At 39.5% G+C, this 21,325-nt stretch overlaps 1 protein-coding gene across 1 annotated transcript in view; it reads right to left on the bottom strand.

Moving 5' to 3' along the window:
- The window catches only part of ppp1r16b (protein phosphatase 1, regulatory subunit 16B), a 79,325-nt gene that overhangs the window by 14,566 nt on the left and 43,434 nt on the right, over nt 1-21,325 (bottom strand). The window contains 7 exon segments of the mRNA XM_081716883.1: nt 6,667-6,733; nt 6,736-6,795; nt 7,015-7,090; nt 7,200-7,325; nt 11,018-11,142; nt 20,085-20,188; nt 20,264-20,409. Coding sequence (XP_081573009.1) covers nt 6,667-6,733; nt 6,736-6,795; nt 7,015-7,090; nt 7,200-7,325; nt 11,018-11,142; nt 20,085-20,188; nt 20,264-20,409 — 704 coding nt within the window.

Here is a 21,325-nt window from a genome sequence, read left to right as displayed (position 1 = left end):
AGGTGTGTGCCTACATTATGAGGGTGTCGCGGTGTTGGGGAGGCATGAAGAGACAGTTAGGTGCCTCCACATTATGCTACAGTGAGAGCGCGTCTGCCCAGACATTCCTCTCTCCCGGTCTGTCGGTGACCTGAAACCAGAATCTGAAGAAAAAAAAGTGACCAACGGGCTTGCCTCGAATTCAGTCTCTTGCCAGTTTGGAGATACTCCATGTTCTTATGGTCCGTTATGACCGTGCAGGGGTATCGCGCTCCCTCCAGCCAAGGTCTCCATTCTTCCAATGTGAGTTTCATGGCGAGGAGCTCATGATCTCCTACCCTGTAGTTTCTCTCTGCAGAGCTCAGCTTCTTAGAGAAATATGCAATGGGTTTGAGTTGTCCCGCCTTTCCTCTGTGTTGCGACAAAACTGCACCCACCCCCATGTCCGATGTATCCACTTCTACCACAAACGGTCTCTCGGAAACCGGTCGCTACAAAACTGGAGTGGTCGAGAAAGCAGTTTTGAGTGCCTTGAATGACTTCTCTGCCTTGGGGTTACATCTCAACCTTTTGGCCTGTCCCTGGAGTAGGTCTGTGAGGGGCTGGGTGAGGGTGCTGAAGGATCTGGTAAACCTCGGATAAAAATTGGCAAACCCTATGACGCTTTGTAGTTCCTGCCACGTCCTAGGGTTGGACTAGTCCCTCACTACGTCCACCTTACTGGGTTGCGTGCCCTCGCAGATAATGTACCCTAGGAAGCTCACCTCTTTGCAGTGGAACTCAAGCTTGCAGTTACAGGTGGTTCTGCAAAAGGACAAGGAGGACAGCCCTTAGATCAGGATGTTGTCGTTATTGGCAATGACAGATCTATTCAGAAACTCCCTTAGGACCTCATTATTGTAAGCCTGAAATATCGAGGGAGCTGTGGGGAGACCGTATGGCAGAACTAGGTACTCATAGTGCCCTGAGGTTATGCTAAAAGCGTTCTTCCACTCGTCACCCTCCCTAAACCTTATTAAGTTATAGGTGCTGTGTAGATCTAGTTTAGTGAAGTAAGGGACTCCCCTTAACTGTTCTAGTGCAGTGGGTATTAAGGGTAGAGGGTAAGTGTATGGTATTAACAGTTCATTTAAGCCCCGGTAGTCCATGCAGGGTCTTGGTCCCCCATCCTTCTTCTTCACAAAGAAGACACTGGCCAAAGCCGGAGAGGTGGAGGGACAAATGTAGCCCTGATGCAAAGCCTCCTTTATATATTGTCCCATTGTCCGTTCCTCTTCCAGGGAAAGAGGGTAGATCCTACACATAGGAGGAACCGCACACTCCTTTAGCATGTGAGGAGGGAGCTGGGAGGCCTTCGCAGGGCTAAATGCCAGCACCAGGTCGCTATACTCCCAGGGATCCGTGAGCTTTTTGTCCGTTTCGGGGCTCTCGATGGTCATTGACCGGAGAGGCACTGTCCGGGGATGAAGGCATTTTCCTTCGCAGGAAACCACCCACTCGATGATATGGCTCTCGGAACATCTTATGTGGGGGTTATGCACCCTTAGCCAGGGTACACCTAACGTGAGTGGTTGGGAAAGGAAAGAAAGGAGATAAAACGTTATGTGCTCAACGTGTTCCTAGCACTACACTACAAGGTCGTTCTTAGCACTACACGAGGTGTGACTTGAGTTATGTAACCCGATCCCACCGGTCCTCCGTCTAGCGTTTGGAGTCTTAGAGGGGTGGGCAAAGGAATCGCTCCTGAGTCGACAAGCACCGTGGCAGGTTTTAACCAGGATTATACACATGAATCTGGCAGGGGAGTAACTCACCAGATGGTTGTTCTTCCTCCACTCTCTCGGGTTACGATGGACCCCGACCATGCCCACTTGCATGGGTTCCTCTGGTGTTTCTACCTGTCCTCTCGACAGGGTACTCTCCAGACGGGGTATCATCCGCTCCAGGTGATGACGTCTTTCTTGCAGCAGGCGATCATACATGAATGCACTGCATCATTTGGCATAGCCGCCTCCTGTTTGCAGGCTATCTCTGCCTGCAGCTCCACCTTCAGACCGCATAGGAAGGCATCCACCGAAGCTGGTTCGTTCCATTTTGCTCCTGCCGCAAGGGTTCGGAATTCCATCGTGTAATCAACCGCTGATCTGGATCCCTGTCTCAGGCGTAGAAAGGCTTGTCCACATGGTCTCCTTTGCTGGGGGTGAGAGAACACGGCTTTCAACTCTCGTTCATAAGCGGGGATGTGTTAGTAACCAACGCGGTCCCCCAAGTACGGGCTTTCTCAGTAAGCCTAGAGATCATAAAAGAGACCTGGGCATGGTCGGGCAAACGGGGTGGTAACCAAAAAAAAGGTCGCATTGGGTTACAAACCCTCCGGATCTTTTCCGTATACCTCCTGGGTAGCTATTAAACCCCTTACCCCATCCGGAACTGACGGAACAACCAGAGACGGGTTTCAGCTCTCAGGATTCAGGGCCAGACACTCCACATCTTTAGGAATATATTCTCTTAGAAAATACTGATTTCACCCACTGTATATATAAAACCTTTTTGACCTTTTTTTGCACAGGTAGACAACTGATTTGACTAAAATCTGCAATACATAAAGCAGGCCTCTTCTTTCATTCATATGCGATGCTTTGGTGCCAAAGCCCATTGTTCCCATAATCATCCTCCCTGTAGAACATGTCATAGAGATCTGCTACTTTTCCAATTATTCTCACACCAGAATTAGATACATCACCCCTGTTATCTTCAACATTAGGTACAATGCCCATTTGCCTGTTATGAATTCCCTGTTAGGACTCTCTCTTATCAAGGCATTTTCCTCAAATTTTACTTGGTCAAAGGAGCTTCTTGTGTAGTTGCCATTGCTTTAAGCTGTGTATGAAGTTTCTTGTCTTATGGTTCATTCAATTTCATTCTGCTTTTATTTTTCTTTCTTTCATTCTAATAATTTTAGTGAGTTCTGTATACCTGAGTAAAGTCCATTAGTTTATACATCCTCTGCCTTATAATGTTTAAACATTTTTATATTAATCAATAAACTGTATTTATTCATTAAATTGGTCGTTATTGAAAGTATATTTTAACCAACAGCATTAGGGCACTGCACACATTTTGCACTATTATTTCAGAACGAGATTGACACTGACCTTCAGTAATTCATCATTAATAATTTCCCTATATCTGGGGTGTTACCCCATTTATCAATAATTCATACATTTTAAACAAATACCACTTCATGTGAATTACATAATGTAGTTTACATAAAACTACATGTGAATATCTGCTAGCTAGCTAACAGAGGTTTGCAAAATAAGTACTTTACTGGTTATACTTCTCATTTAACAAGCTTGTGTTATCTCGCTAGCAGTGCCCCCTTTTTGTAACATAACAAATGCATTTGCTAACCTAAGTAGGTAATGCCTTTGCTTTAGTCATCTAATATGTGTTTTGGTATGTTAAATGCTGGCTAACTTTTTACTGGGTCTAGTGATGCTATAAGATTAATGTTGTACCCCTGACATGAGGAAATAATAACTGAGCATGACAACAACATGGGGACAATAATTTCCCGTAAGCATTTTTGCAGACGTGTGATAACATGGGGAAATAATAATTGAATGAACTCAAATATAGTTGTTTCCTGACATCTATAATGATTTGCATTAAAATAAATAAATAAAAATCACATTTACAAATAGGATTTAAATTCTTATATTAAAAAAAAAGAAAAAAAAAAAGAATAATTTTAATGCCAATTAACCCGAATGTGGGAGTGAAATTAAGGTCTGGAAGACCAAGTAAACTTTCTAAGAGATTGCTACAAAGACAAATCAATTCCTACATTTGATTGAAAAATACCTTCAGAAAGATTTAGCAAACTCTGGAGTGGTGGTATACTTTTCTACTGAGTGGCAACACCTGCAAAAATATGACCTTCATGGAAGAATAATCTGAAGGAAATCTTTGTGCCTTCACCACAAAATTTAGCGTCACAAGTTAACAAAGGAACATCTGAAGAAGCCTGATACATTTTGAAAACAAACTGTGAACTGATAATGCTAAAATAAAATGTTTTGGCTGCAATGAGTAAATGTATGTTTGGAGAAAAATGGGTGCAGAATTTCATTAAATGAACACCTCTTCAATTGTTAAGCATAGAGGTGGATCAATTATGCTTTGGGGATATGTTGCAGCCAGTGGCACAGGGAACATTTAACTGGTAGATTCAATTAAATTCCAGAAAATTCCAGAAGCAAGCATCACATAAGTCCTGGACAGTTTGTTTAGAGCAAGACTCTAGTTCAGTGTAGAGAACTTTGCACTTAGGCAGTCAAAATCCAAATACAGTGGCCAGAACTGTCATGGCAAAGCCCCCTCCTCCTACAGTAGACTCCTCCCAGGTCAATGACATGTTCTTTTGCGGTTTGTCATTGTTTGTGTTTGTGTGTTTGTTTCTTTGTGTGTGTGTGTGTGTGTGTGTGTGTGTGTGTGTGTGTGTGTGTGTGTGTGTGTGTGTGTGTGTGTGTGTGTGTGTGTGTCTGAGTGTATATCTACATGACCACGCCTCTCCTTGTTAGTCAATTATGTGTTACACCTGTCTCTCATCATTCGTGTGTATATGTAAGTGCTTGTGTGCAACTCACTCTTCGTTTGACCCCATATTCTACGTTTCATTCTGTACAACCGTGATTACGGTGTTTAGCCATTTGTTGTGTGTTAATAAGTCAATGCAGTTTTCTTTCTTCAAGTTTGCCATTTGATTCATCATTTTGTTAAACATCAGTAACGTGTGAACCACGGCATGCCTTTACATCCTGCCTCACCTCCCAATGTCACAGAAGCACTGATCACTGAAGGATGCCTCAAGCCAAGGCGAAGAAGAAAAGGGGTAAGAAGCAGCGTAGCCCCTCCAACACAACCCATGCTGGACCATCCTCCATACTTGTGGGCACACTCCCTGCCATCACATCGAGGGAGGGTGTCCATAGAGGATTTTGGGGGGACTCTGGTTGTGGTCCAGGGTCAGACTCTGCAGACTCCTACCTACTATCTTTGGACTACCGGGACCAGTACGATCACAACTACTAGTATCCAGGGACTCTTCAGAGTCCTACTATTCCGCCATGGACTACTGGGAGGGCTACGAGAATTACGGCAGGAGTGAGGAGTATGACGATGTTAGCCTATTTTATATATATATATTACCAATCCATTAGGATTATATAAAAGGAGTGGGGAAGTATGCCATTCCTGTATAGGGGTATCAGAGAGTGAACAGGAAGAATGTAAGCTTCCCAGCAAAAAAATCAAAAAAAACCAAACACAATTATTTATACAATGTTTTCTTGTTCCAAACAGTCTGAACACTATTCAATTTACTGAGAAAAAAAAACATTTTAACTGAGCTAATATATCAAGCTAAACGTAACAGATGAGCAATCATTTTTAAAGCAAGAAAGAAATTTGAAAATTAAAATTTGATATTTAAATGTCTAGATAAGTAGAGCCTCTCAATTTATTAATTCTCAGTTCAAATTTCTCAGTTCTTAAGAGATTTAATGTGAATTCTGCAAATTCACACTAAATCTCTTAAGAATTGAAACGACCTTTGGAATACTAAGAGAAGGTTCAGAAATATAAGAAATTATATTATATTATATTATATTATATTATATAAGAATATACGAAAATCTAAGAAAATCATGCATATGCAGAGAAAACGTCTGCACCTGACCTCTAGATAAAGGGAGGCTGGAAAATCTTTAGGAACTGGACATTGGGGACTGAGATTGAGTTCCTCTGAAATACACCATATCCTCCTAAATTAAGGGTGCCAGACAGAGGTTGTACTTGATTTTCTTCAGGAGATGAGAGAACTGAAGATATTATTCGATTCAAATCTGCTCTTGAGATTCTTGCATTTTAAACTTGTTCATATGAAGAAAAAAACAGGAAACGAAGGACCAAGATTTGCAGTGGAAATACTGCAAGAGGAGAAAAAGGAGAGAAGGGAGAAAAAGTGGAGAGGGAGATTTTTTAAGGGATGAAAAGTTGACATTGAAAATAAAACAAATCCAGATATCTTTGTGGTGTGAAAGCAGGAAAAACAAATTGAGTGGAACCTTGATTCAGGAACACACTTTAAAGGAAAACTACATTTTCTATGGATGTGCATCCTGATGCAATCTCAAAAACAGATGGCTTGTGTAATTTGGTCTGTGTCTGTTAAATAATATACCTTATATACCCTATTATAATTTATATAAGGCTTTATTGTTTATTTAATAAATGTTATGTATAATTAAATTAGTCTGTTTATTATGCTGTTGATAAAATTCAAAAATATTAATGCAGAAATCCAAATACAAAACACATCACAATGGGATTACAATTTATTCCTTTTTTCTTTTTACTCACCCACCATACCTCTGTATCCTCCTTCTTTAATAATGTAGCTAATGTTCATTTTTAGGTCTCAGGGTGATTATGACCAAGAAGCAACAGGAAGATAGCACCTAGGGCACAGAAAGCTAAACCCTTTTCTGTCTTCATGTACCTGTATTTTTTTATTTCAGTTAATGTTTAATCTTGCAGAGCATGCTTTAAAAAAGCAATGACAATATGTATTGTCAAGCACTTGTGCAGGGGTGTGAATGTTCACTAGATATCAAAATGTACCCGCGGCTGCCTGCACTACTTGTGCGACGACAAAGTGAGGTCTTGTGCTGCAGCTGCGACTTCATATAACATCATGTTTGTGTTTCAAGTCCAGGAGATGATTCCTGAAGTCTTCATCTTCACAAAGGTCTATTGACACAATTAACAGACACAAATATAAGAGTTTTTCATATGAATATCAAGTCTGCCATTTGTCTTTGTCAGCAAATGTTTGAGATACAATTTATATGTAACTAATGTATAGTGTATAAAATGAACTTTTAGAAAAATCTATTGCACATAATTGTTTCCATGATATTCAAGACATAGGTCAGTAAACTGCAGTACAGGACTAAAAACATTTGATACCTATAGGTGTCTCCTCCATGTAGGTTTTGGCATTTAGACTGGCCCCATGAGACACCAACAGCTCTGCTACATGCAACTACAAACAGAGAAAGAAATGCACAAAGAAAGTGTGTGAATGGGGTAGGAAACTTTTTTAAATAAAAAATTGTAAAAAGAGAATAGTTTGGGTGGGAGTTTGGGAGTACTTGTCCCCAGCAGGCTGCCGCATGTAAAGGCTGCCACCCATCAGAGTCTATTAAGTTCATCAATGCTCCTCCCTCCAGTAGTAGCTCCACTGCCTCCATGTAACCATTAGCTGCTGCAATGTGCAGCTTAAAAATAGAACAAAACAATAATGAACCAACAAACATAACAGAAATTACTGGACAGATAACATTCATATTCAATCTGATAACTGGAAAGAAAAAATAACATTATATTGATCAGTAACATCAGTAACATCTATTAATACTTCATTAAAACCTTTTCATTAATAACAAGTGCACTCCATTTTAGTTTCATTTTCTCCACCCCTCGTTTAATTGCTTACACCTGTCCCTCGTTTCTACCTTGTTAAGTTCATGCATTTAAACCCTGTGTCTTTACTGTTCATTGTTTATTTGATTGGTTGTGTTTCTTTGAATCAATGCATTTATGTTTATTTGATTGGTTGTGTTTCTTTGAATCCGTGCATTTATGTTTATTTGATTGGTTGTGTTTCTTTGAATCTGTGCATTTATGTTTATTTGATGGTTGCATTTGTGTTAGGTTCATTGTGTTTGGTTTAATGTCTGGATGTTTGAAAGCCTTCGTTTGTTAGTCTGTTTTGTTATCCTAGCCTTTGTGTTCCCTAGTCTTTTGTTATAGCCTGATTCCTGTTTGCTTTCGTGTACTTGGGTGTTTGTTTAATCATGTATCCCCGTGCTCTCTGTGTTGGTAATATGACTCTGGACTACTACAACGACTCTGATTTTGGATTTGCCCATAATAAATCTCACTCTTCTCTGCACATGTGTCTGCCTCCTCACCTCTCGCTGTTACACTAAGGATCAGTATCAAGGAGGTACTGAGGAAAAACAACTTGTCTTTATTGTGTGGAATACAAGCCTTATGTGGAATAGATTTAATTGGGAATTACACAAGGTATAGATTTTTACCTGGATCAAGGTAATGATATTGGCATCTATCCACATAATAAACAGTAAGCAGGTACTTGTATCAATTTTTTCCTTGAACTTAACTACATTCTACCTGGAAATCGACAACTTCCACTAGACATCCAAGACTTTGCCATCCTCTTTATCATCAAAAACTACATCAAAAGAACTACCTAAAATGTAAGTAATATTAATATTTTACTTCTTCAGTGTACAGAGTGCAACATGTTTAGCTATTATTTGTCCATTTGTTAGCGATAGTTTTATCTGTGAGAAGTGTAGATTAATTGCTAGACTGAGGGAGAAGATTATAGCGCTAGAGATGGGCATGTAGATGTTAGACCTATTGAGGAATTAGAAGTACAAGCACTAGATGCCTTAGGTGAAGTTAGCAAGCCCTCAACTCTGGCACTACAGCCCTCGCAGTGGGGTAAATGGTTAATGTTATGGCAAAATAGCCTAGCTGTGCCTTGCCCACGGGAGCACCACACGTCTCCAATTCGCATGTCCAACAGGTCTGCCCCACTCATGAGGCACCTGCTGTGAAGCCTGTTGAAAGAGTTCTGGTTATAGAAGACTGTTTTGCAACACTTGAAATCAGCTAGGCCTTAGGCACACCAGCAGCAGTAGTTAGCTGAATACCAGGGGACAGGGCACTGGACATTGCAGTTAATCTTAAGGTCTTAGCATAGGTTCTCATAGATAGTTATTCACATAGGAGCAAACAATATATGCCTTTGCTAGTAAGAGATTACTAAAAGTAATACTGGAGGTGTGTCAATTAGCAAAGGTAATGTCCGATGCTGTAGTATGCTCTAGTCCCATCCCAATCCAGTGTGGCGATATAACATACAGCCGGTTATTTTTGCTGAACTGCTGGATGTTCAAGTGGTGCTCACAAAACAATGTGGGGTTTATAGATAATTGGAGCACATTCGAGGGCAAGCCTGGCCTTTTAGGGTGGGATGGTATCCATCCTACCAGGGAGAGAACTGCTCTCCTAAGACAGTCTTATGACAGACCCAATTAATTTATGACAATCCAGAGGCCAGGCAGCAGACAAAGAAGCCGTCTGCTGATCACTACGTGACGTCACCCGAAGTTCATCATATTGACAATGTGTCTGTTCCCCAAGCTAAGCAGAAATTAGTATTAAATTAGAAATTAGTATTAAAGTAATTGATTCACAGAACACTGCCTGCACCTTTCATCTAAAGTTGGGTTTACTAAATGTCAGATCCCTAACATTTAAAGCACTCATGATGAGTGAAATCAGATCATAGATTTAATGGACTTTGTCTAACAGAAACCTGAATCAAGCCAAATAAGTACAAAGCTTTAAAGAAAGCCTGTCCTTCTGGCTACAGCTATGTACACCACCCTCATCTAACTGGCCATGGAGGTGGCACTGCAGTTATTTGTACTGACACATTAGGCATAAACAAGAAAACTGGTCATGATTTTGAGTCCTTTGACCAGCATAAATGAGGTAGCCAGCAATAAGAAACCCACCCTGCCTCTTCCACTAATTGGCATCTACAGGACACCAGGACTCTACTACTTTATGAAGGAATTTGCAGATTTCCTTTCTAATCTAGTCACTCTAGTAGAATGAGCCATTATTGTTTGTGATTTCAATATTAAGTTTTATAGTGCCCAAGATCCTGAGATCTGCCTTTAGTTCTATATTAGAATCCATAGGTTTCACCCAAAGTATAAGAGAACCCATACACTCTGATGGACATACACTTGATTTAGTACTGCCATACGGTCTTGACATAGGGAATACAGTCATATAGTCTGATGCTATCTCACACCATTCCTAAATTTCATTTTAAGTACATATGAGCCACAATATAATAACCTTGCTGTGCTACCACACCAGACTCACGATTACATCAGCCACTGCATATACATTTATTGCGAATCTCCCATACTTATCATTTGCAACCTTCAGTAGTTTAGAAATTATTTTGTAATCAATGCCATCAGTATGTTTTGTAACAATAAGGTTGTGAGGGTCTTAAGAGAGCTCACTAGTTTTATCCATCATGAGATGTTTCTTGTGTGGCACCTTGGTAATGAGACACCTTTTTATAGGCCATCAGTTGAACCAGCTGATATTAATTTGCACTAAGTGGCAGGATTGCTTTCTAATTACTGATAGATTTCAGCTGGTGTCATGACTTTCCATGGTGGTTTGCACATCTCTTTCTTCATGTGTTCAATACTTTTTCCCTGTCTCATTTCTCATTATTACACATAATTTATGAACATCTATGGTTTGATTTCCTTGCATGTGTGGATTGGATGGGTTGTTCCTGACATCTGGTGAGAATTTCATGTCAATAGCACCTTTAGAAATATATTTACTTTGGTGACATGTTCAATACTTATTTCACCTGCTGTATGTAGTAGGCTATTTCAAATATAGCCAGCTTCTAAGCATTTTTTCACATGATCATGTTCTGCAGAATCTGACCATTGTCATTAAATCATAAATGTTTTCACTAAAATGATTTACTATAGCACTTCTAACATGCAAATACTTGATGGAAGGCTTTTTTCTTTCTTTCTTTTTGAAAGCATCCATCATTTTTATGACTTTTCCAAGTTTTTGTGTTTCAGATTTACATACCTATTTCCTTCTGAAACCATATGGCATTTATTTGTATTGCTGTTTGCATCTCTAAAAGCCCAACTAAGTAGTAAATAGGAAAGGCATAATGTATTTCTTTATCTCAGAATGCATTGACTTTTGTGTGCATACTATGGCAGGAAATGTCATAACATGAATACTATATTTAAAAAGTGAGTTGTGTATGTAGATTGTTGCAAAACACAATAAACACATCCTGCTTATTTACCAGAGTAGCTCCCTGTGAGTCCGGTTGATTGATGTCCTTTCCATCATGTAGAAGATTCTGGATATCTTTCGTCATCCTCCTCTCTGCTGCTGCTCGAGTTTCATTTATCATATCTTGCGTAATTCCTGCCATTTATCATATGTAAGACAAAACAGCTAGCATTAAATGATGTCCATATATACCAACACACCTATTTGAATAGATAAATTGTAGTTCTACTGCTTAAATAGCATTGAGCAGATGACCTAAATTCCTAGGAAGCTGTTTCATCACTATAGGTATGAAATCAAACTGACCACCTAGTGTTAGGTCTTCATCTTTGCACTACTATAATAGCCCAATTGTGGCCTTTCAACTTTTAACTGAGTTTTGTAAGACTGAAACAATGTTCTGGCATTAAGTTTTATAATGGTTATTTTTAAGTATGCATATAGAACACAGAATGGAAGTTGAAAAGAAAAATAACCAAAACAAGAAGGCAAGGAAGAAGAGGAAGTATCAGAGCAATACAAGCTCAACAAGATTTTTAACCTGTTACCTAAAAGAATAAAAAATAATCAAATTAAAGTTTGTACTTGTGTGTAAGTAGAGATACCCCTGGTAAAATATTATACATGGAGCATATGAGTAAGTATCCATACTTTATTTAATTCTGAATATTTTGAATGTTTATTGAGCCCATTGTTAGCCATATGCCAATGATACAATTATTTGGATAAAACTGTGACAATGCCCTCCTTTGCCAGCAGCCTCCGCCAGGCTGGTCATTGATGTTATGTTGGCTCCTTTTGTTCTCATTAGTGAACTTTTATGTTTAGTTTTATTTTCATTCATTTCATAGGCAAACTGGTGCTGGTCCAGTTCCGAAGAGATAATGGCTCTGATATGGGACAGCACCAGTTTCTCAAAGCATTTCATAACTCTCAGTATCAGTGCAACTGGTCGATAGTCCCTGAGGCATGTCACAGAAGATTTTTGGGGACCTGGAAAATTGTGAGGGATTATGTTTGGAGAGCAGCTTGTTGTTGAATAGGTTGAATATGTTTGTGAACACCTCTTCTAGTTGACTAGCACAAACCTTCAGTGTTTAAAACTACATCTGGATCCACTGCTTTGTTGGCATCCACTCTCTGCATGGTGGATTTCACCTGATGACATTATAGGACAGGGCCGCTCTTGGGTTCCAGTAACATCTAAACTTATTTGAGATGACCAGGTCCAGCGTATAGCTGATACATGCCAGTGTGAATATTAAAAACAATACCAAAATTATTTTAAATCCTATAAAGTATTTCCCCAAATTCAACAAGAGAACCTGTCCACTGTTTGGGTCCGTGATAACCAATATACTACAATGCAATTACCAATCTGGAAACCCAGCAAGGTGTTCAAATATAGAAAATTTCCAGACAGAAATCTCTTTATAGCATGACCTGTTGTCCTCACGGTGTGCAGCCTTTCTTTTTAGCTCTAGTAGTACTTGAAATATATTAACTGGAAGAAAGATTCCTCAAATGTAAGAGTGCCATTTTTGTCAAGCCATGTCTCTGCAGGTGGTTTGTTAGAGACTCCCTGAAGGAGAGGGTGGTGTGACAGAGACCATCACAATGGAAGGTAAACTGGGTGCACTGTGCCAGAGAGCTGGTTGGTTGTGTTTACCACCTGTAGGACTCAGGTTCAAGGCCTAAATATGGTTACTGCCATCAGAATTCTTCACATGGACAACTGCTCTGAAATGTGACAGAGGAATGATTTCCTTTGTCAAGTTAATTGCTGGCTGAAGTTAATGGTAGGTGATAAATTGTAAAGCATATTTATAATGCGAACCATGCTGGTGAAACAGGCTTCTGTATTCCCAGAATAGTGAAAGCCAACTTCATTTATATAGTGCTTTTTACAACACATGTTTTTGCAAGTGAATTTACAAATGTATGGGTCCAGATCCTTAATGAGGCAACAGTGGCATGAAAAATGCCCCTAGGTGGGATTTAGGAAAAAACCTTAGGATTACCAAGACTCAAGAGGGAACCTATCCTCCATTGGGAAGCACAGCTAGTACTAGTACATTTGTTATTTTTAGTCCCCTGGCTAACTGTAGATATTGGGCCTAATTGGTCAAATTGGTTAAGGCAAAGGTCAGAAAAGTGCTGCAATTTAATTATGCCCAGTTTTGGAATGTCTGATTACTGTTTGGTGGTGTTAGATTGTAATGCAAAGTGATTTTTTGGGCAGATGGGTGGGTTAATTAAATTGTTAGATGTGGACAGTTGCATTGGAATATATATGCTTTTTAGTTGACTCTTCAATCTGGTTCCTGAGATTTAGCATGCTGGGACTGCTTACCACTGTACTTTGCTGAAGTAGCCTGATAGTCATTGTGCTTGGAGGCTGCATAGCACATTCCACAAGTGAAGTACACCATGGTGTTAGATCAAAAAACTTCTTTGTAGTTTAAGTTATTAAAGTTTGACATGGCAGGGTTCAGCAACATAAAGTTTGTAAACAATGAAACCTGAATTGCATCAACCATTGTCAGGCCCCCTGACCCAGACAATGCCTACCAGCTACCAGCCTCTGTTACTTAGGCAGAGTAGGCGGAGTAACCTGCTTTATCTTACATGCTGTGTTCTCAAGCGAGCTCCCCATAGCCCATGTGAGTCTTGGGAGCTGCCAAGTGTGTTCTGTGTGTTACTCCAGGGTCACCCTGCCTGCACCAGTCCCGCAAGCCACCCTGCCAGTTCCCGTTCCTGGCGTGGCAGATGCCGCTCAGCTAGTTTCTGTTTCTGGTGTGAAAGACGCCACTCTGTCAGTTCCTGTGTCCAGTATCAGGTCCTACTGGATCCTCCACTGCTAAATGCCGCCACGGCTCTGGATCTCCTGGTCTCACCACCGCACCTTTGGACCTCCTGAACTTGCTGCCATCTTCCACAGCTGTGCCTCCAGACCTCCCAAACTTGCAGCCTGCCACAGCGACACCTTCAGACCTCCAGGACCCACCGTTTGTCACAGCCGCACCTCTGGACCTCCCGGATCTGCCGCTGGTCACAGCCATGGCTTCAGACCTGCCTCCCGACTCATCTGCTTTGTGTTCCCCATCTGTGTCTCCTGCTGTCTCCGCCCTGTGGGTCCTGCCCCGGCCTGTGTATCCTGTTCCCTGTGGACCTCCTGTGTCTCCATTGTGGCCTGCTCCTGCTGCTTCTTTGTTTTTGCCTTTCCCTGCACCTGGTTTTGTTTAGCCCCTGCTGTGAGCAGTGTTAGCCTAGTGGTTAAGTTGCTTAACTAGTAATCTGAAGGTTGCCAGTTCAAGTTGCCACTGTTGGGTGCTTGAGCAAGGCCCTTAAACCTCATTTTCTCAAGGCATATTCATTCATAATTTTAAGTCACTTTGGATAAAAGTGTCACCTAAATGTTGTGCTTTCTGTTCCATTGTTTGATTTGTTTTCATTTTATTATGAATTTTTCTCTTAAAATTGTTACTACTGTGGTGACTTTTGTCGGCCAGAGGAGGATGGGCCCCCTCTGAGTCTTTGTTCCTCTCAAGATGTTTTCCTCATGCTCCAGGGAGTTTTTCCTTGCCACTGTGGCTTCGACTAGACAATTGTAAAGCAGCTTTGTTACAACATCTGTTGTAAAAGCACTATATAAATGCATTTGATTTGATTTGTCCAGTGTTCTGCTCCTGTTTCTGGTCATCCAGTTCCTGTCCCTGTTCCTCGTCTTGCCTGTTCTGTTCCTGTCAGTGTCTCATCCTAGTCCTGTTCTTGGTCTGTTCTATTTCTGTTGTGTTGTTTTTAGTTGCATGCCCTGGTGGTGCTATGCACTTGGGGGGGGGGGGGGGGGGGGAGAGTAATGTCACAATTGGCCCCTCCTAGAGTCTTGTCTCCATGGTTACCCAGTCATGATTACCCAGCTGTATGCAAGTCTGTTATTCATTGTAGCCTGATTCCCTTTTCTGTTGCCATGTGTTTCATTGTTTTACCAATGTTTTCCTGGACTCTCTGTGGTGGCTCTATGACCCTGAAATGTGATTATGAGTATGACTGGATTTGTCCCTAAAAATCTTGTACCAGCAACAGTTTGATAAAGGGTAGAAATCCTCCCTTAGTTATTTTGTGCAATATGCTTGTAGCAGTCAAGGCAGCTGGAGAAGGTAGATGCATCTGAGAGCATATCTACTGCATTAAATGTTTCTTAAAATTTGAAGTGAGATCTGCATTTACTCTGTCCAAGAATTTAGTTATTTTAGATAGTAGAATCAAACATATGATAGAAAAAAGTACTTGAGTAGGCTCTTACATCAAAGACGTAGGCAAGTTGTTATACATATTAGGTGTACAAGTACATCCAGGGGTGTAAACAATCTGGTGCTAGTGCTGCCCCCTGCTGTTCATTTTGATTTGTGTTGGAGCATTTTCAATCTCTCTCACTCATCCTCTCTCACAGGCTGAGACACTCTGGATAACGACATGCTTGCTGCAATTAAAAACTTTTTTTTTTTTTTTTTTTTTTTTTTGTGGAATAGGAAAGCTGTGTGGGTCATTAGAGGTTTTGTTTCATTGATTTGGCAATAGTGCACCACAAAGCCAAATTGTGACTTTTCTCCGTGAACTATATAAAACGCACTCTTTAAACCCTCAATAACACAAGTTCACTTTTACCTTGTGGCTCCAAATCTTTTTTTTTTATTTTTATTTTTATTTTTTTTATGCTGTTACCTCAAATGTCTAGACAAAAGCCCTGAACTGGATCCTGTTGCATAGGGGTCGTAAAATAGGAACACTATGCTTTGTCTGCCTCTGCCTCTTTTTAAGGTTTAAACTCCTGACAGTAGGCTTTGAACACATAAAATTATCAATGCTATCTATCAGTTCCTCAATAAACAGCTGCATGCTGACTGTTTAGCTTTTACTAATATATCGGCTAATTTCTTGCAATTTGCATGTGTTCTATTAGTTGTAGGCCTACCTTTTTTTTTTAGAGAAACACCTTTTTTTTTAAAAAAAGAAGACTTTTTCTTCTAATAGAAAGCCATACTGCTGACAGTGATGTCAGGCTGTTTGTTATATAAGCCTACATAGCAAGATTTGTTTAATTATCTAGTTTGTGTATAAATAGGAGAAAACAAATTGACCTACTCAAGAAAAATCACCAAAAGGATGCGACATTCACGATGCTTGTGCTGTCATCATTCAGCCTGTAATTGGGCACGTCATGCATACATGCTGATGCCAAATCATTTAGAAGTGTGGTTCTTTTTATTGATAATTATTAACTCTTTTGACTGAGAGAATAAGGTGTAATTAAAGCACTTTCCAGAACAAAGCAGTAATGCTTTTAGCTGTTTGTTTGTTTTTTCTTTCCTTAGCAAACAGTATTATCTGATTCACAACATCACAATATAATTTAAATTTGATCAAGTCTGTCAAATTGATATGTAGTAGTTTGGAATGAAACCCCTTCATATGTACACTGAATTGCCACTATAATAACATTTTATTATATATATATATATATATATATATATATATATATATATATATATATATATATATATATATATAAAATTAGAGAGAGAGAGCGAGAGAGATGATTGGAGCTTCCCTGTATGAAATTCACATACATGAGCCTGGAATGCAGCATAAAATCAAGTTTTCTGCATATCGGTTCAAGTGTGAATATTCAATATTAGAATGTTAAAATAAAGCAATCTGAGCGACTTTGAAGCATGGTCATCGGTGATACACTCGCTGGAGCCAGCATTTCTAAATGGGGTTTTCTTGTGTAGCAGTGTTGAGTGTATACCGAGAATGGCATGATCAAGGAAAAACATCCAGTGAAAGGGGATCCTGTGGACAAACAACTCGTCAACAAGAGAAGTGAGTGGAGGTGAATCAAGAATTGTTCTGATGCACCAAGGAGGTGGCATTGCAGTTATTTATACTGACACATTAGGCATAAACCAGAAAGCTGGTCATAATTTCAAGTCCTTTGACTAGCATAAATGAGGTGGCCAGTAATAAGAAGCCCACCCAGTCTCTTCCATTAATTGGCATCTACAGGCCACCAGGACCCTACTCAGAATTTATTAAAGAATTTGCAGATTTCCCCTCTGAGATTGGCCTTTAGTTCTATATTATAATCAACTGGTTTCACCTAACATATAAGACAACCCACACACTCTGGTGGACATACACTTGACTTAGTACTGACATACAGTGTAGACATAGAAAACATAATTATACTACCCCAGTCAGATGTCATCTCAGACCATTGCCTAATTTCATTTAAACTATATATGAGCCACTATATATTAACCTTGCCTCACTATCATACCAGACACATGATCACATCAGCCACTGCACCTAGATTTATTGCAAACCAGACTTATCATTTGTGACTAGGATACTCTCAAACCCCACGGAACTTGATCAAATACCTGAATGCTTAGAATCAGTATTCTGCTGCACACTCAATGATGTTGCTCCACTTAAGGATAAAAAGAAATAGTACCTTGGTATAATGACCATTCGCAATTTAAAACAAAACACTTGAAAAATAGAATGTAACTCGCACCACACTAAATTTGTAGTCTTCCAGTTTGCATGGAATAAGAGCCTTCTCAAGTATAGAAAAGCACTTATTACCACTCAAACAGCTTATCTCTTGACCATAATAGAAAATAACAAAAAATAATCCTAGATTTCTTTTTAGTACAATTGCACATCTAACTAGGAATAAAAGTGGCACCAGTGATCAGATTACATCATACAGTAATAATGAGTGCATTAATTTCTTTAATGAGAAAATTAAGCACAGTAGAGATATTATTAAGAATATTAACATGACATGGGACAGCTACTTAGAGATCAGAATGACCATGCCAAAAACGGCTATAGAATCCTTTACACCTATCCAAGAGCCAGAACTTACATCTCTGATCTCGTGCTCAAAATCCTCCACTTGCTTACTAGATTTACTGCCCACACACTTTCTTAAGGAAAACCTATCTGAAGTAATTGAAGCTTTACTAAATCTAATAAACTCCTCCTTGAACCTTGGCTATGTTCCTAATTAATTCAAATTAGCAGTAATCAGACCACTTATAAAAAAATATAACCTTGAACTACAGGCCAATCTTCAACCCTCTATTTATTTCCAAGATCCTAGAAAAAGCTGTAGCACAGCACCTAAGCTCATACCTGAATCAGTACCAGATATGTGAAGTCTTTCAGTCAGGGTTTACACCATAACACAGAAACAGCACTGATTAACGTAGTTAATGACCTGTTGCTGGCTTCTGACCAGGGTTATGTCTCTTTGCTTATATTGCTTGATCTGAGTGCAGCATTTGACACTATAGACTAGTATCACATTTTACTAGACAGACTCCAAAATGTTATTTAGATTAGGAGAATAGCTATTTCCTGGTTTAAATCTTATCTAGTTGGTCACTACCAGGTTGTTAACATAAATGGAGACTTCTCAGCATACAACAAGGTTAGCTATGGTGTCCCACAAGGATCTGTTCTAGAGCCTATACTTTTTTCTTTATAAATGCTATCTCTACTTGACATTATACTTAAACACTGTGCTACTTTCCACTGCTAGGCTGATGATACTCAGCTATATGACTCAGCCAAACCAAAGTACATACATCATCTTAGTAATATTGACGAATGCATAAAGGACATCAGACACTGGATGTTGAGAAACTTTCTCTCACTTAATCCTGACAAAACAGGGGTGCTTCTAATAAGCCCAGACACCCCTCCTCACTCTCTAATTGCTCAATGAGCCTCAATGACTAGGACCTCTAGAAAGTTGGACTAGACATTAATTGCTTTTTTTCATTTTTAAATTATTGTTCTCTTAAAATTGTTATTATTGTGGTGTCCACTGCCGGCCAGAGGAGGATGGCCCCACCTTTGAGTCTTGGTTCCTCTCAAGGTTTCTTCCTCATGCTCTAGGGAGATTTTCCTTGCCACTGTTGCCTTTGGCTTGCTCACTGAGGGTTTCAACTTGGACATTTGTAAAGCTGCTTTGTGACAACATCTAGTGTAAAAAGCGTTATATAAATAAATTTAGACTTTTTTTATTTTGAATTTGCACAGTCAAGTGTATTGTAGCTAAATACAATATTGGCGCTCCAACTACCATATCCAAAAGCACAACTCGTCGTTTCTTTGCCTGGATGGGCTATAATAACAGATGACCAGTTCGAGTGTTATTGATGTCTAAGGGAAACAGAAAGGCAAAGACTCCAATGGGCAAACAATTGCAAAATTTGGAATACTGAACAGTGGAAAAAACTGCCTGGTCTGATGAATCTAGAGTTCTGCTGCACTATGTTGAAGAGAAGGTCAGAATTTGCCCAAGCATCATGAATCGAGGAGACCCTCCTGTCAGGTGTCAACAGATCAGGCCGATGGAAGAGGAGTAAGGGTTTGATGAATGATTCCTTATCACACTGTGTCCTCTGATAACTATTGACAGATGTTTGGACTTACCTAAGCATTGTAACCAACCAAGTTCATCCCTTCTTGGCAACTGTTTACCCTATGTCAGGACAATTTCAGCAGGACAATGCATGCCACAAGAGTTCACATGGATTGGTTCCAGGAACATGACAGCACGTTTTCCATGCTTTCCTGGCCTTCACAGTCTCCAGATCTCTATTATATAGAGCATCTCTGGGATGAGATTCAGAGCACATCAGTACCTCCAACTAATTTTTGGCAATTGTGAGAAGCTATCCTGTCCACAGAGGCCAAGATTCCTGTAGAACAATTTCAACACCTAGCGAAATCTATACCATGATGAATTGCTGCGATTCTGAAGGCCAAAAGTGGTTCAACATGCAACTAGATGGATGTCTGCAATAACATGGCCTTTCAGTGTATATCTTACATTTATATATAATATACCAATTTCTGATATAAATATGATACTGTTGCTGTTGGTTCGTGTGTCCAGTACCTTTGAATAATGTTAAAAATAAATAAAATATTTGCAACAAAATGATCAGGTGGGATTAAGGCTGCTTTGAGTTACTAAAATGTACTCTCACCTCGATTGGCCATGGCTGTTTCAATGATGTCAAGTGTGGGATCATCTTCACAAAGATCATAGGGCATGTTACCATCAGAATTGACAGCTAGTAGGTCAGCACCACTGCAGAGAAGATAAGATTTGCAAATCATGACAAATACACCCACCCACCCACCCACTTCTTATTTAAACACTCACTGTTGGATGAGGATCCTGACAAGCCCAGTATGTCCACATGTAGCTGCAGCATGAAGTGGTGTCCACAGCTCATTATCCTGAGCATTGACACTTGCACCTCGACTCAACAACACCTGAACCATCTCTTCATAGTTATCTATACAACACTGGGGCAGTGTAGGGAGAACAAGAAAAAGAGAGTGTGTCAGAAAGAGAGAAACAAGCATAAGACCATATTATACTTCCTTTGACAAATCTGATATATGGCTGGATGGTGGGTCCAAAAATATATAAAAACTTTTTTTTTCTTACATTTGGAGGATATGAGACATATACTGCTGTCATTGTTTTCTCTTGAATAATTGCTTTTAAAGGTAACTGTCAATAGGAAAGGAATAACTTTTGGTATTAAAAGTAATCACTCGAAGTAGTCAGCTAAAGAGTTAGTGACTTCTTTCCTTTTGTTTGGGTACATCAACTGACCAGAAAGGTTTGCAGCGAAAGGAAATTATTGAAGCAGTGACCATCTCCTAAATACATCATCAACATCTTGCTTGATTTTTTCACCCAAATGAGTAATTTCTTAAAGCATCCACAAATAACTGAAGAAATATGAAGATCTGTCTGAGCAATAGCTTAATGTGACTAACTACAAAATGATGGGGGCATGTTGGCAGATGTAGTAGATAGATTACTTTTGTTGGATTAAAAATTGGTTGTTAAAAACAGGAAATTAAAGTAATTGTCTTAGTTATTGATAATGTGCTTTATTTGCATGTCATTATGTGCATTCATTGTAGCATACGACACAAATTCGAAGACCAAGAGAACATCTTTGTGAACCATGTGAATCTCCCTAGAAACTTAACTCCTTGTTGAAGTGGAACAAAGAACATTAATATGCATGCATCCCAAACAGATACATTGTCTATGTGTTAGTTCCAGAACCAGGTATTTGGATAAATTTGTTTAAATTATAATTGCTTATTTGTGCAGTGTCATTACAACATATACATCATGCACAGATACATATAAAAAGGGCCTCAAAAATTAAAGCAACATACAATAACATATTTGGAACAT

The sequence above is a fragment of the Electrophorus electricus genome, chromosome 7, assembly GCF_041902795.1.
Source record: "Electrophorus electricus isolate QZ-2024a chromosome 7, ASM4190279v1, whole genome shotgun sequence".
Taxonomy (NCBI): domain Eukaryota; kingdom Metazoa; phylum Chordata; class Actinopteri; order Gymnotiformes; family Gymnotidae; genus Electrophorus; species Electrophorus electricus.
This window is presented reverse-complemented; position numbering and strand designations above follow the sequence as displayed.